At 44.1% G+C, this 13863-nt stretch overlaps 1 protein-coding gene across 1 annotated transcript in view; it reads left to right on the top strand.

Moving 5' to 3' along the window:
* Positions 1–13863, top strand: part of LOC116973016 (EH domain-containing protein 3) — a 75455-nt gene that overhangs the window by 54633 nt on the left and 6959 nt on the right. Inside the window, exon 5 of the mRNA XM_033020652.1 lies at positions 10464–10628. Within this exon, the coding sequence (XP_032876543.1) occupies positions 10464–10628 (165 nt within the window). The remainder of the gene's footprint in view (positions 1–10463; positions 10629–13863) is intronic.

Genomic DNA, 13863 nt, shown 5'->3' with positions numbered 1-13863 from the left:
TTGAGCTTGTGATGTAACTCCACAGACAGTGGGAGATTTTTGTTGGTTAGTTTCACCAGAGAAGGAAAGAGCAGAATGTGTACTGTGTAGCACTTCATCTCAATACAACTTCCAAACACCCTGACAACCAACACTACATTTGAAAGCTAAGATGAAAGTACAAGCTACAGTTTTCAGAAAAGTGGCTAAGCACATGGTTCAGACGGTTACAATAGACAATAGGCCCTTCGAACCAGCACCGCCATTCAATGTGATCATGGCTGACCATCCACAATCATTACCCCTTCTTCCTGACTCAGCTATATTTAAGAGCCCTATCTAACTCTCTCTTGAAAGTATCCAGAGAACCGGCCTCCACCGCCCTCTGAGGCAGAGAATTCCACAGACTCACAACTCTCTGTGTGAAAAAGTGTTTCCTCACCTCCGTTCTCAATGGCTTACCCCTTATTCTTAAAGTGTGGCCCCTGGTTCTGGACTCCCCCAACATCGGGAACATTTCCTGCCTCTAGCATGTCCAAACCCTTAATAATCGTATATGTTTCAATAAGATCCCCTCTAAATTCCAGTGTGTAAAAGCCCAGCCGCTCCATTCTCTCAGCATTTGACAGTCCCGCCATCTCGGGAATTAATCTTGTGAACCAACGCTGCACTCCCTCAATAGCAAGATTGTCTTTCCTCAAATTTGGAGTCCAAAACTGCACACAATACTCCAGGTGTGGTCTCACCAGTGCCCTGTACAACTGCAGAAGGACCTCTTTGCTCCTATACTCAACTCCTCTAGTTATGAAGGCCAACATGCTATTCGCTTTCTTCACTGCCTGCTGTACCTGCATGCTTACTTTCATTGACTGATGAACAAGGCCCCCAGATCCCGTTGTACTTCCCCTATTCCCAACTTGACACCATTTAGATAATAATCTGCCTTCCTGTTTTTGCTATCAAAGTGGATAACCTCACAGTTATCCACATTAAACTGCATCTGCCATGCATCTGCCCACTCACCCAACCTGTCCAAGTCACCCTGCATTCTCATAGCATCCTCCTCACAGTTCACACTGCTTCCCAGCTGTGTTTCATCTGCAAATTTGCTGATGTTACTTGTAATCCATTCATCTAAATCATTAATATATATTGAAAATAGCTGTGGTCCCAGCACCGAGCCTTGCGGTACCCCACTAGTCACTGACTGCTATTCTGAAAGGGACCCGTTAATCCATACTCTTTGTTTCCTGTCTGCCAACTAATTTTCTATCCATGTCAGCACTCTACCCCCAATACCATGTGCCCTAATTTTGCCCACTATTCTCTTATGTGCGACCTTATCGAATGCTTTCTGAAAGTCCAGGTACACTACATCCACTGGCTCTCCCTTGTCTATTTTCCTAGTTACATCCTCAAAAAATTCCAAAAGATTAGTCAAGCATGATTTCCCCTTCGTAAATCCATGCTGACTCGAACCAATCCTGTTACTGCTATCCAAATGTGCCGCTATTTCATCTTTTCTGATTGACTGCAGCATCTTCCCCCCCCCCTCACCGATGTCAGGCTAACTAGTCTATAATTCCCTGTTTTCCCTCTCCGACCTTTCTTAAAAAGTGGGATAACATTAACTACCCTCCAATCCACAGGAACTGATCCTGAATATATAGAACATTGGAAAATGATCACCAATGCATCCACGATTTCGAGAGCCACTTCCTTAAGTACCCTGGGATGCAGACCATCGGGCCCTAGGGATTCAGCCTTCAGTCCCATCAGTTTACCCAACACCATTTCCTGCCTAATGTGCATTTCCTTCAGTTCCTCCATCACCCCAGATCCTCTGGCCACTAGTACATCAGGAAATAGTCAATGTTTAATTGAATAACTGTGTTAAGTTGTATTTTTATCCTGTTTTGATGTATGGGTAAAATGGTAAAATATTTGATGGCAATTCAATTTGTCCCAGGTGAGACCAACCCTGAGTATTGTTTGCAATTATAGTTCCTTTGTCTTTAAGTACATATAAAGAAGACGGCAAAGATTCACCTAACTGGTTCCTTGGGTAGCAGAACCATAATTTGGAGAGATATTGAGTAGACAATGAATCTATTCTCCAACGTTTAGCAGAAATAAAGGTGACATTTTGAGATACATAAAAATTGTTTAGAAATAAATGCAGGAGGATGTCTCCCTTTGGTTAAGAGTCCAGATATCATGACCATTATTTCAGAAATTGGAGTAGACATTTAGGACTGAAGTTGGTAATCTCTTCACTTGTCACATCTTTTTTGGAATTCTCTTTTCCAGAGGGCTCTGGAGTCTCCAATGATTGGACATCTCCAATAATTGGACATCTTGTTCGGAAAAAGAGGGAGATCTACAATAATTATAGGCAGCAAAAGGGAGATCTACAATAATTATAGGCAGCATGAAGTAAATGAGGTGCTTGAGTATAAGGAATGTATAAAGAATCTTAAGAAAGAAATTAGAAAAGCTAAAAGAAGATATGAGGTTGCTTTGGCAAGTAAGGTGAAAGTAAATCCAAAGGCTTTCTACAGCTATATTAATAGCAAAAGGATAACGAGGGATAAAATTGGTCCATTGGAGAGACAGAGTGGACAGCTATCTGCAGAGCCAAAAGAGATGGGGGAGATATTAAACGATTTATTTTCTTCGGTATTCACCAAGGAGAAGGATATTGAATTATGTGAGGTAAGGGAAACTAGTAGAGTAGCTATGGATACTATGAGTTTCAAAGTAAAAGAAGTACTGACACTTTTGAAAAATATAAAAGTGGATAAGTCTCCAGGTCCTGACAGGATATTCCCTAGGACATTGAGGGAAGTTAGTGTAGAAATAGCCGGGGCTATGACAGAAATATTTCAAATGTCATTAGAAACGGGAATAGTCCCCGAGGATTGGCGTACAGCGCATGTTGTTCCATTGTTTAAAAAGGGTTCTAAGAGTAAACCTAGCAATTATAGACCTGTTAGTTTGACTTCAGTGGTGGGCAAATTAATGGAAAAGATACTTAGAGATAATATATATAAGCATCTGGATAAACATGGTCTGATTAGGAACAGTCAACATGGATTTGTGCCTGGAAGGTCATGTTTGACTAATCTTCTTGAATTTTTTGAAGAGGTTACTAGGGAAATTGACGAGGGTAAAACAGTGGATGTTGTCTATATGGACTTTAGTAAGGCCTTTGACAAGGTTCCTCATGGAAGGTTGGTTAAGAAGGTTCCACTGTTGGGTATAAATGCAGGAGTAGCAAGATGGATTCAACAGTGGCTGAATGGGAGACGCCAGAGGGTAATGGTGGATGGCTGTTTGTTGGGTTGGAGGCAGGCGACTAGTGGGGTGCCTCAGGGATCTGTGTTGGGTCCTTTGTTGTTTGTCATGTACATCAATGATCTGGATGAAGTTGTGGTAAATTGGATTAGTAAGTATGCAGATTATACCAAGATAGGGGGTGTTGTGGATAATGAAGAGGATTTCCAAAGTCTACAGAGTGATTTAGGCCATTTGGAAGAATGGGCTGAAAGATGGCAGATGGAGTTTAATGCTCATAAATGTGAGGTGCTACACCTTGGCAGGACAAATCAAAATAGGACGTACATGCTAAATGGTAGGGAATTGAAGAATGCAGTTGAACAGAGGGATCTGGGAATAACCATGCATAGTTCCTTGAAGGTGGAATCTCATATAGATAGGGTGGTAAAGAAAGCTTTTGGTATGTTAACCTTTATAAATCAGAGCATTGAGTATAGAAGCTGGGATGTAATGTTAAAATTGTACAAGGCATTGGTGAGACCAAATCTGGAGTATGGTGTACAATTTTGGTTGCCCAATTATAGGAAGGATGTCAACAAAATAGAGAGAGTACAGAAGAGATTTAGTAGAATGTTGCCTGGGTTTCAACAACTAAGTTACAGAGAAAGGTTGAATAAGTTAGGTCTTTATTCTCTGGAGCGCAGAAGGTTAAGGGGGGACGATAGAGGTCTTTAAAATGATGAGAGGGATAGACAGAGTTGATGTGGACAAGCTTTTCCCTTTGAGAATAGGGAAGATTCAAACAAGAGGACATGACTTCAGAATTAAGGGACAGAAGTTTAGGGGTAACATGATTGGGAACTTCTTTACTCGGAGAGTGGTAGCGGTGTGGAATGAGCTTCCAGTGGAAGTGGTGGAGGCAGGTTCGTTGGTATCATTTAAAAATAAATTGGATAGGCATATGGATGAGAAGGGAATGGAGGGTTATGGTATGAGTGCAGGCAGGTGGGACTAAGGGAAAATAATTGTTCGGCACGGACTTGTAGGGCCGAGATGGCCTGTTTCCGTGCTGTAATTGTTATATGGTTATTGCATTCAAAACTGAGATGAATCTTTTGCACATTACCGGAAATTAAGGACTTCAAGGTGGAGCAGGGAAAATGGTGTTGAGATAGATCCATGGTAATGTTGAATGGCAGAGAAAGCACAAGGAAGAATGGCCTACTATTGTTTTCTTTGAAATATTAGTCTGTTTGCTTTCAGTGATTTATCTAATAGTTTCTTCCTGGTGTCATTGACACTGTGAATATGTTCTTCCTGGCACTGGGTCAAAAGTTATTTTGCCAATGTGTACTTGTCTCTATCCTGCAATCACTTCAAATTCCATTTGTGCTGAGGGTTAAGCATTTCTCTTCCAACTTGATTATTTTCAATTGCCCGAGTCTAAAGACAAATGAATTTTTCTAACCTTGTAACCTTTGTGAATCATTGGAATTCTCTACCCAGGGAGCTGCAAATATAATCAAAGCCAGCACCGATTTTTCATCTTGGAGATTGAGAAGCGGGCTGCACAATTGAGCCGACATCACATACAACCAGCCATGATCTTACTCGTAGCAGAGCAGGCTTGAGGTGATGCATAGATCAGGCCCTTCAGCCCACAATGTCTGTGTTACCATGATGCCATTTTAAACTAATCCAATCTGCCTTCATGTGCTCTATATCCATCAATCCCATGTCTGTTCGTGTGTATGTCTGAATGCTTATTGGACTTTGCTATCATATATGCCGTCACCAGGTCCCCTGATAGTGCGTTCCAGGCACTGACCACTTTGTGTTGAAAGAAGAAAAATCTCCTTCAACTTTCCTCTTGTCACTTTCAAGCTATGTCCTCCTCCAGTATTTCATATTTCCAACATGGGGAAAAAGGTTCTGTCTGTCTACCCTATCTTTGTGTTTATTGTCACATGTACCAATTAAGATACAGTGAAATTCAGACTCATACAGTCATATCAATAAAGAACAAGACACCCAAATAATTTTTTAACATGAACATCCACTACAGTGACTCCCCCACATTCCTCACTGTGATGGAAGGCAAAAAAAAAGTTCAATCTTCTTCACTTCTTTGTTCTACGGTCGGGGCACTCGAACCTTCCGTTGTCGGGGCGATCTTGGCTCCCGTAACCGGCGATCCAGCTCTCCGCATCGGGGCGATCAAGCACCCGCATCGGGGGGATCTGAGCTACCCCGCGCCGGGCGAACAGACTCCCGAGTCAGGGCTGGTCGAACCTCCTGCGGCTTGGAGCTTCTCGACATCAGTCTCTACCCGAGACTGCGAGCTCCTCGATGTTGAAATCCGCAGGCCACGGTTGGAGCGTCGATCCCAGGCAAGCGATAACTCTATCAGGTCACCCCTCTTCCTCCAAGGCAAAAACAATCCAAGTTTGTCCAACCTCTTGTAGCTAATGTAGAGGGTACTTCAGGGGTCTTGACCTGAAACGTCACCCATTCCTTCTCTCCAGAGTTGCTGCCTGTCCTGCTGAGTTACTCCAGCTTTTTGTGTCTATCTTTGGTTTAAACCAGCATCTGCTGTTCCTTCCTAAACATTCCAGTGAACCTCTTCTGCACCCTCTCAAGTATCTCTCTACATCCTTCCTGCAATGTGACCACACTGCATGCAATTCTCCAAATGTAGCCTAACCAGTTTTTTAAAATATATACAACTGTAACACGACTTCCTAAGTTTTATACTTGCTGCCCTGACTATACAGCGTAGACGCCTTTACAATCCTATCCACAGATTTTACTTTAGATTTTAGAGATGTAGTGCAGAAACAGGCCCTTTGGCCCACCGTGTCTGCGCCAACCAACGATCACCCCATACACTAGCACTATCCTACACACTAGGGACAATTTACAATTATACCAACGGCAATTAACCTACAAATCTGAGCATCTTTGTAGTGTGAGAGGAAACCAGAGCATCCAGAGAAAATCCACGCAGACACGGGGAGAATGTGCAAACACTGTACAGACAGCACCCGTAGTCAGGATTGAACGCGGGTCTCTGGCGCTGTGAGGCAGCAGATCTACCACTGCGTCAATGTGCTACCTCTTTCCTCTTACAGGGAGCTGTGCACAACAAAATCCCTCTGTACATCAATGTTTCTAAGGCTTCTGTCATTTACTGTATACTTTCCTTGACATCCAAGCTCCCAGAGAGAAATATCTCACACTTATCCAGATTAAATCCATCTGCCATTTCTCTGCCTAAATTTCCAACTTTGACAATCTTCCTCGCTAGCCACAACTCGGGAATTGTTTGGGTCAGATGCAAACTTGCTAATCAGCCCACCTGCACTTTTGTCCAGATTATTTCAACAGGAGGGTCAGCTCTGATTCCCTGCAGAACACCACTGGCTGTAGACTTCCAATCAAAATAACATCCCTCCTCTATCTTGTCTTCAATGCCATAGCCAATTTTGAATCTAATCTAACATGCCTCCCTTGATAACATGTGCCTTAATCTGCCTTAATGTGGGGGTGTTAAAGCACCAATATACAAGATAGACACGATCAAAATTAAGGAGAGGATTCTTATGCTTTTCAGCTTTAGAAGATTTGTTTTGGACATGTGGAAAATGAGGGTTAAACACCTAAAACTGCATGATTCAATTGTTTTTTAAGCAATAAAATCAAATGCTGACGAACATTTTTTAATGAACAAATGTCAGATTTCCAAATGCGCACCATCCAAAGATCATTGCAGACCGATGGGGCTACAGATGCTGGAATCTTGTGTGGAATGCAGTACTGGAGTAACTCAGCAAGTTAGGCAGCATCTCTAGGTTGTGGGCAGGTGACATTTCGGGTTAGGACCCTTCTTCAGACTTGAGTCAGAGTCTGAAGAAGGGTCCCAACCTGAATCGTTACCTATCAACATCCTCCAGAGATGCTGGCTGAATCTATGGGTTCCTCCAGCTCTTTGTGTTGCGATCCAATCGCTGTTAGCTTAAAGTTTATGGCTTTATTGTGAAACTCCATGCCAGGGGTTTTGTAATAAAATACAGGCATCTGCGATCAGCCTGTTGTTCTTGGACAGCCTTGCATAAATGCAGCTGGCCTTCTAATTGAATTATTATTCTCTAGACATCTCTAAATCGCCAGGTCTGAAGAAGGATCTCGACCCGAAACGTCACCCATTCCTTTTCTCCAGAGTTGCTGCCTGTCCCGCTGAGCCACTCCAGCGTTTTGTGCATATCTTCGGTTTAAGTCAGCATCTGCAGTTCCTTCCTGCACAGTCATCTCTAGCCCTGGATATAGTCGATCACAAATGTTTCATCAGGTGCAGTTTATTTTGGGGGTTTAATGATTTCCTGCAACAGTCCAAATGTACAGAGAGTTGGAATTTATATTTACTAATTGCAGTAAGGGAATTATTGGTAATCATATTTTGAACCGTTCAGCTCTTGCAATGGGTGATTTGTAATATGAACATTGTTCACTCTACAATCCAATACTTTTTGTTTTGGAGCTGTAAGGCCACAGAAAGCAGCATACATTTTTCTTTACCTTACTGGTAATGTCAAGGATAATGTTATTTACTGGTGAATTTAAAATTGTGCAGACATTTTTGTTATCTAATGTGGAATGAATTATTCTTGGTTCTTGGTTTCTTGGTCCTCCAAAATATTCCAAAAGGAATTTAAACTGGAGGTGGTGAAGGGAGGGCTTAAGCCAGAAAGGGTTATTGGGAAGAAAGAGCTACTTTAAATTTAGTTGCATCTGGTTGGGTAACTATAGTTGGGTGGAGATTATTCCATGCTTTAATTGTGCGGGGGAAGAACGAATTGCTGTTTACATCTGTCTTTGTAGCTGGGATCACAAATTGGATCAAATGCCCTCGTCTGCTCCTAATTGGTTTGGGTTTGTATTTGTGTATGGGTCCCATGCTGCAACTGCGTAGTCCAAATGAGGTCTAACGAGGGTGAAGTATAGCTTCTCCTTGACAGAAGTTGAACAATGATGAAAGTTGTGCCTCAGAAAGTTTAGGACACCTGTTGCTTTCACCGTTGCATGATGAGTCTGACAATTCCAACGCAGATCATTCTGCAATTTGATGCCAAGATACTTGGTTTGTTTGGATTCTGCAAGTGGTGCTTTCTGACTAGAGAACTGGAAGTTTCCATGTCGGATTGGAGGACTTAGTGATTTACTTTCATAAAAAGCTTGCATTTTGAATAATAAAAGCTTGCGATTTGACTGCTTTCAGTTATGTGCTCTGTTTAAAATCTTTCTCTTCTGTCTTATTTCTTCATAACTGCACAGTGTCCATGCCAATACGGTTCCTCCCCAGATTATGAGTGCTCGATTTGTATACAGCCCGTACATAAGAATTCGCTTTTGGAAGACCAGCAATATAGATTTGCTGGCTGCTGCAGGCATCTTCAGCTCTGTGGGAACGCTGTTCACAGCAAGGTCATAACTGCAAAATAGAATAGTCTGCAGTGCAACCATAGTAGATCATAGTTGTTGAAGCAAAGATAGAAGCAAAGCAATGTGTTTATCTTTGGTTTAAACCAGCATCTGCATTTCCTAGACCAAGTGTAGGCTATTCAACTTCTCTACATCGGCGAGACCAAGCGCAGGCTTGGCGATTGTTTCACTGAACACCACTGCTCAGTCCATCTTAATCTATCTGATCTCCTGGTGGCTCAGCATTTCAACTCCCCCTCCCATTCCCGATCTGACCTTTCTGTCCTGGGCCTCCTCCATTGTCAGAGTGAGGCCCAGCGCAAATTGGAGGAACAGCACCTCATATTTCGCTTGGATAGTTTGCACCCCAGCGGTATGAACATTGACTGCTCTAGTTTCAGATAGCCCTTGCTTTCTCCCTCCATTCCCTTCCCTTACCCAGCTCTCCCACTAGTCTTACTGTCTCCGCCTACATTCTATCTTTGTTCCGCCCCCTCCCCTGACATCAGTCTGAAGAAGGGCCTCGACCCGAAACGTCACCCATTTCTTCTCTCCTGAGATGCTGCCTCACCCGCTGAGTTACTCCAGCATGTTGTGTCTGTCTGCAGTTCCTTCATACACATAGTTGTTGAGGCAATGGCTAGTGTTCTGCAGTGTTCAAGGTTGCTGTGAAGAAGCTGTACTTGAACTTGAAGATCTGCTTTTAGAGCTCCGGTACCACCTTCATGAAATTAGCAAGATGAGAGCGTGACCCGGGTGGTGTGGCTCTTTCATGTTGGCTGGCTTTTTGAGGTAGTGTCCTGAAGATCCCTTAGATGGTGGAGAGGTCAGTACCCGTGAAGGTCCAGGCAAAGGCTCTTCTGCAACCTCCTCCTTCGGTGGTTATATTAGTCAATTGCCAATGGAAGTTGTTCCATATTTGTGAATAGGGTTCTGAAGCTTTACTTGTATTGTTCATTTCTAAAGTGAAAGTCCAGCTGAAATTTTGTTTATCATCCATGCTCATGGTGAATAATGGCCTGTCTTTTCACTTCAAAGGGATAGAAGTAAATGTTATACCTTTTGGAAGATTTTGTAATTTTCTCTAAGCCAGCATGGAAGGGGATTGTTGGATCCATTATATGATGGATGAGGCTTTTACAACTTTCTGGCAAATGTCGTTATGATTTACAGAATAGCAACAAATAAATAATGAAGGTACAGGTACTAGGAACTGAAAATGCTGGTTTACAAAAAAAGACACATTCTGGAGTAACTCAGTGGGTCAGGCAACATCTCTGGAGAATGTGGATAGGTGATGTTTTGGATCGGGACCCTCTGACTGATTGTGGTAGTGGTAGTGGTGTGGGGGGGGGGAGATAAAGCTGGATGAGGTGGGGGCAGGACAAAGCCTGGCAAGTAATAGGTAGACAAAATGCTGGAGTAACAGTGGGACAGGCAACATCTCTGGAGAGAATGAATGGCTGATGTTTTGGTTCGAGACTTCTTCAGACTAATAGGTAGATTAATGATTGGCAGATGTTTGGACAAAGATTAGAGACTTAAAAGAGAAAGCGAGATAAGGAGATAAAGGATAGAAGTTGGAATTGCATCTGACTCTTGTTATATTTGATGGTGCAATGTGTTAATCTAATGCTGCACCTACAATGTTTGAACATGCTATCTGCCAGTTATTCCATAAATGTTAGGCTCTTGTGTAAACAAAGTGTTGTGTTTTTCCTCTTCAGGTTCATGCCTACATTATTAGTGCATTACGGAAAGAGATGCCAGCGGTATTTGGTAAAGATAACAAGAAGAAAGAACTGATTAATGGCCTTGGAGATGTTTACGCCCGGATTGAGCGAGAACATCAGATCTCTCCAGGAGATTTTCCTAATCTTAAGAAAATGCAGGTAGGTCTGAATTGCCTTGCTTCATGTTCCTCATTTTGTCACCATAGGTTTGGTATTTCTGCCTCAATTGTACATTATCCAAATATGCAGCACATTGACGTGTGCATATTGAATCTATTTTATTACATAATCTGAGAAAATTATGTATATGGTCTAGAAAAATGAAAAAATATTTTTAAATTGTGCATTGTAGTCTGCTTTCCTTGTACAACATTAAGTAGAAAGTATTGGACTTTAGAAATACGACTCAGAGTGGTCTGCTTGTTCTATTGTACGAGTGTTTCTGGATCTCGCGCTTATGCCGAAGTTGTGCTTGATTTACCGATGGCTTGAGAACCTGTGGCTGAAGTAGTTGCTTGGGTACGGGCAGCGTGGTACGGGTCTACCTTGACATGAGGCGTTGGGCAGGAGACCCGAGCACTGGGTCGCGGGCAATGTTTCTCAAGTTGTGCAAGTCCACGTAAAAATCGGATTTTGCTAGATGTAATCTTTCTATCACCTGTCTGGCAGTCCAGACTGCCCGCTCGGCCAGCCCATTCGATTGAGTGAATTCGGGACTGCTGGTAATGTGACGAAAGTCCCATCGTTGGGCGAAATTCTTGAAGCATTGGCTGGTGAACTGGCTTCCGTTGTCAGACAGGAGTTTCACGGGCGCCCCGTGAATTGAAAAGTGTTGCGCTAGTTTTTGAACCACCACTGTTGAAGTGGGGCTGGGAAGCAGATCGATCTCAAACCAGCCCGAGTACAAGACAATAGACAATAGGTACAGGAGTAGGCCATTCGGCCCTTCGAGCCAGCACCGTAATTTAATGTAATCATGGCTGATCATCCACAATCAGTACCCCTTTCCTGCCTTCTCCCCATATCCCCTGACTCCGCTAACTTTAAGAGCCTCATCTAGCTCTCTCTTGAAAGTATCCAGAGAACCGGCCTCCACCGCCTTCTGAGGCAGAGAATTCCACAGACTCACCACTCTCTGTGAGAAAAAGTGTTTCCTCGTCTCCGTTCTAAATGGCTTACTCCTTATTCTTAAACTGTGGTCCCTGGTTCTGGACTCCCCCAACATCGGGAACATGTTCCCTGCCTCTAGCGTGTCCAAACCCTTAATAATCTTATGTTTCATTAAGTTCCCCTCTCATCATTCTAAACTCCAGAGTATACAAGCCCAGCCGCTCCATTCTCCCAGCATATGAAAATCATGCCATCCCGGGAACTAACCTTGTAAACCTATGCTGCACCTATCAATAGCAAGAATGTGGGACCAAAACTGCACACAATACTCCAGGTGTGGTCACACTAGGGCCCTATACAACTGTAGAAGGACCTCTTTGCTCCTCTACTCAACTCCTCGTGTTATAAAGGCCAACATGCCATTTGCTTTCTTCACTGCCTGCCGTACCTGCATGGTTACTTTCACTGATGAACAAGGACCCCCAGATCCCGTTGTACTTCCCCTTTTCCCAACTTGACACCATTTAGATAATAATCTGATTTCCTGTTTTTTATACCAAAGTGGACCTCACATTTATCCACATTAAACTGCATCTGCTATGCATCTGCCCACTCACCTAACCTGTCCAAGTCACCCTGCATTCTCATAACATCCTCCTCACAGTTCACACTGCCACCCGGCTTTTTGTCATCTGCAAATTAGCTAATGTTACTTTGAATCCCTTCATCTAATTCATTGATGTATATTGTAAATAGCTGCGGTCCCAGCACCGAGCCTTGCAGCATCCCACTATCAATAGTCAATAGTCAGATTTATTCATCACATACACAATGAAGTACAATGAAATGAACTCGCCAGCAGCGGTACAATAAAAAAGAACACACAATACACAATAAACATTTTTAACACAAAACATCCACCACAGTATTCATCATTATGGTGGAAGGCACAAAGTTCAGTCAGTCCTCCTCCATTTTTCCACTTGGTCGGGACCATAAAGCTCCGCAGTCGCCGCCGTGGGCGGCCTGATGTACAGGCAAGATAAGTCCCGAATCGGTGCTTCCCTTCCGGAGACTGCGGCTTGAAGATGACGTAGGCCGCAGGCCGAGGGTCGGAGCTCTCCGCCAGGGATTCCCGGCAAGGGATCCCGCTCCGGATGGTAAGTACCCGCCGCGCTCGCGGCTGGAAGCACCGCGGACCGGTTGTAGGCCGTTGTACAAGCTGTTGTAGGCGGCAGGGCGGCAGTTGGAGCTCTTCTCCTCGAGGGGTCCCCAACAAGGGTTCCCAGGCTCCGTACGCCGCACCAGCTGGAATCTCCGCAGACCGCGGCTTCAGGCTGCCAGCGATCGGGGCACTCCCTTCTGGTGACCCCCGGCGAGGGCTTGCCCTCTCCGCGATGTAAAGTTCACACTGCGCCTGTTGCTGAAGCTCCGGACCCATCTCCAGGAAAGGCTGCACCAATCCTTGGTATTAGGCCGCGAGGGAGGCGACATGGAAAAAGTCGCATCTCCGTGGAGGAGGCGACCAAAAGCGGTTCCCCCCCCTCACCGCCCTCCATACAAGACACACCGAGGGACATTAAAACAAACATTTGGACATACTAAAGAAAACAAAAAAGTAGAATTGACTAACACGCTGCTGGCAGGGCAGCCGTCTCGCAGCTCCCCCACCGCTCAAAAACCCTGCACTAGTCACTGCCTGAACCAGGTATTGTTTACCATGCCATTCAAAAATGTCTGTTGCCATGGTAGGGCAGGGACAGGGTGAGGGCGTTGCTCAGTCTCAGACATCGTACGAGGGACATATGCCACGGGTTTGTTGTCACCTTCACTGGTGCTCTGAAGACAGGCAGCACCCAATCCGTACTGGGAGGCAGCACAGGTTAGCATCTCGACTGACAGCTGGTGTCTGGAAACGTTAGTATTAAATGGTGACTATATGGTAAAACCCAGACTGGAATATAGATCCGAGTGGTGTGTAACATATGTGTGTTAGTATTGGTGAACATATAGGTAGAGCAGATCTATAATGTGCTGGCTCTATCGAGGATCCAGAGGAGGTTTACAAGAATGATTCCAGGAATGAGTGGGTTAGCATATGATGAGCGTTTGACAGCACTGGGCCTGTACTCGCTGGAGTTTAGAAGGTTGAGGGGGGACCTCAATGAAACTCACAGAATAGTGATAGGCATAGACAGAGTGGATGTGGAGAGGATTTTTCCACTGGTGGGAGAGTCTAGGACCAGAGGTGATAGCGTCAGAATTAAAGGGCGCTCTTTTAGAA

Source organism: Amblyraja radiata, chromosome 5 (assembly GCF_010909765.2).
Source record: "Amblyraja radiata isolate CabotCenter1 chromosome 5, sAmbRad1.1.pri, whole genome shotgun sequence".
Taxonomy (NCBI): domain Eukaryota; kingdom Metazoa; phylum Chordata; class Chondrichthyes; order Rajiformes; family Rajidae; genus Amblyraja; species Amblyraja radiata.
The sequence above is the reverse complement of the archived record's forward strand: the minus strand, read 5'-3'. Positions and strand labels throughout refer to the sequence as shown.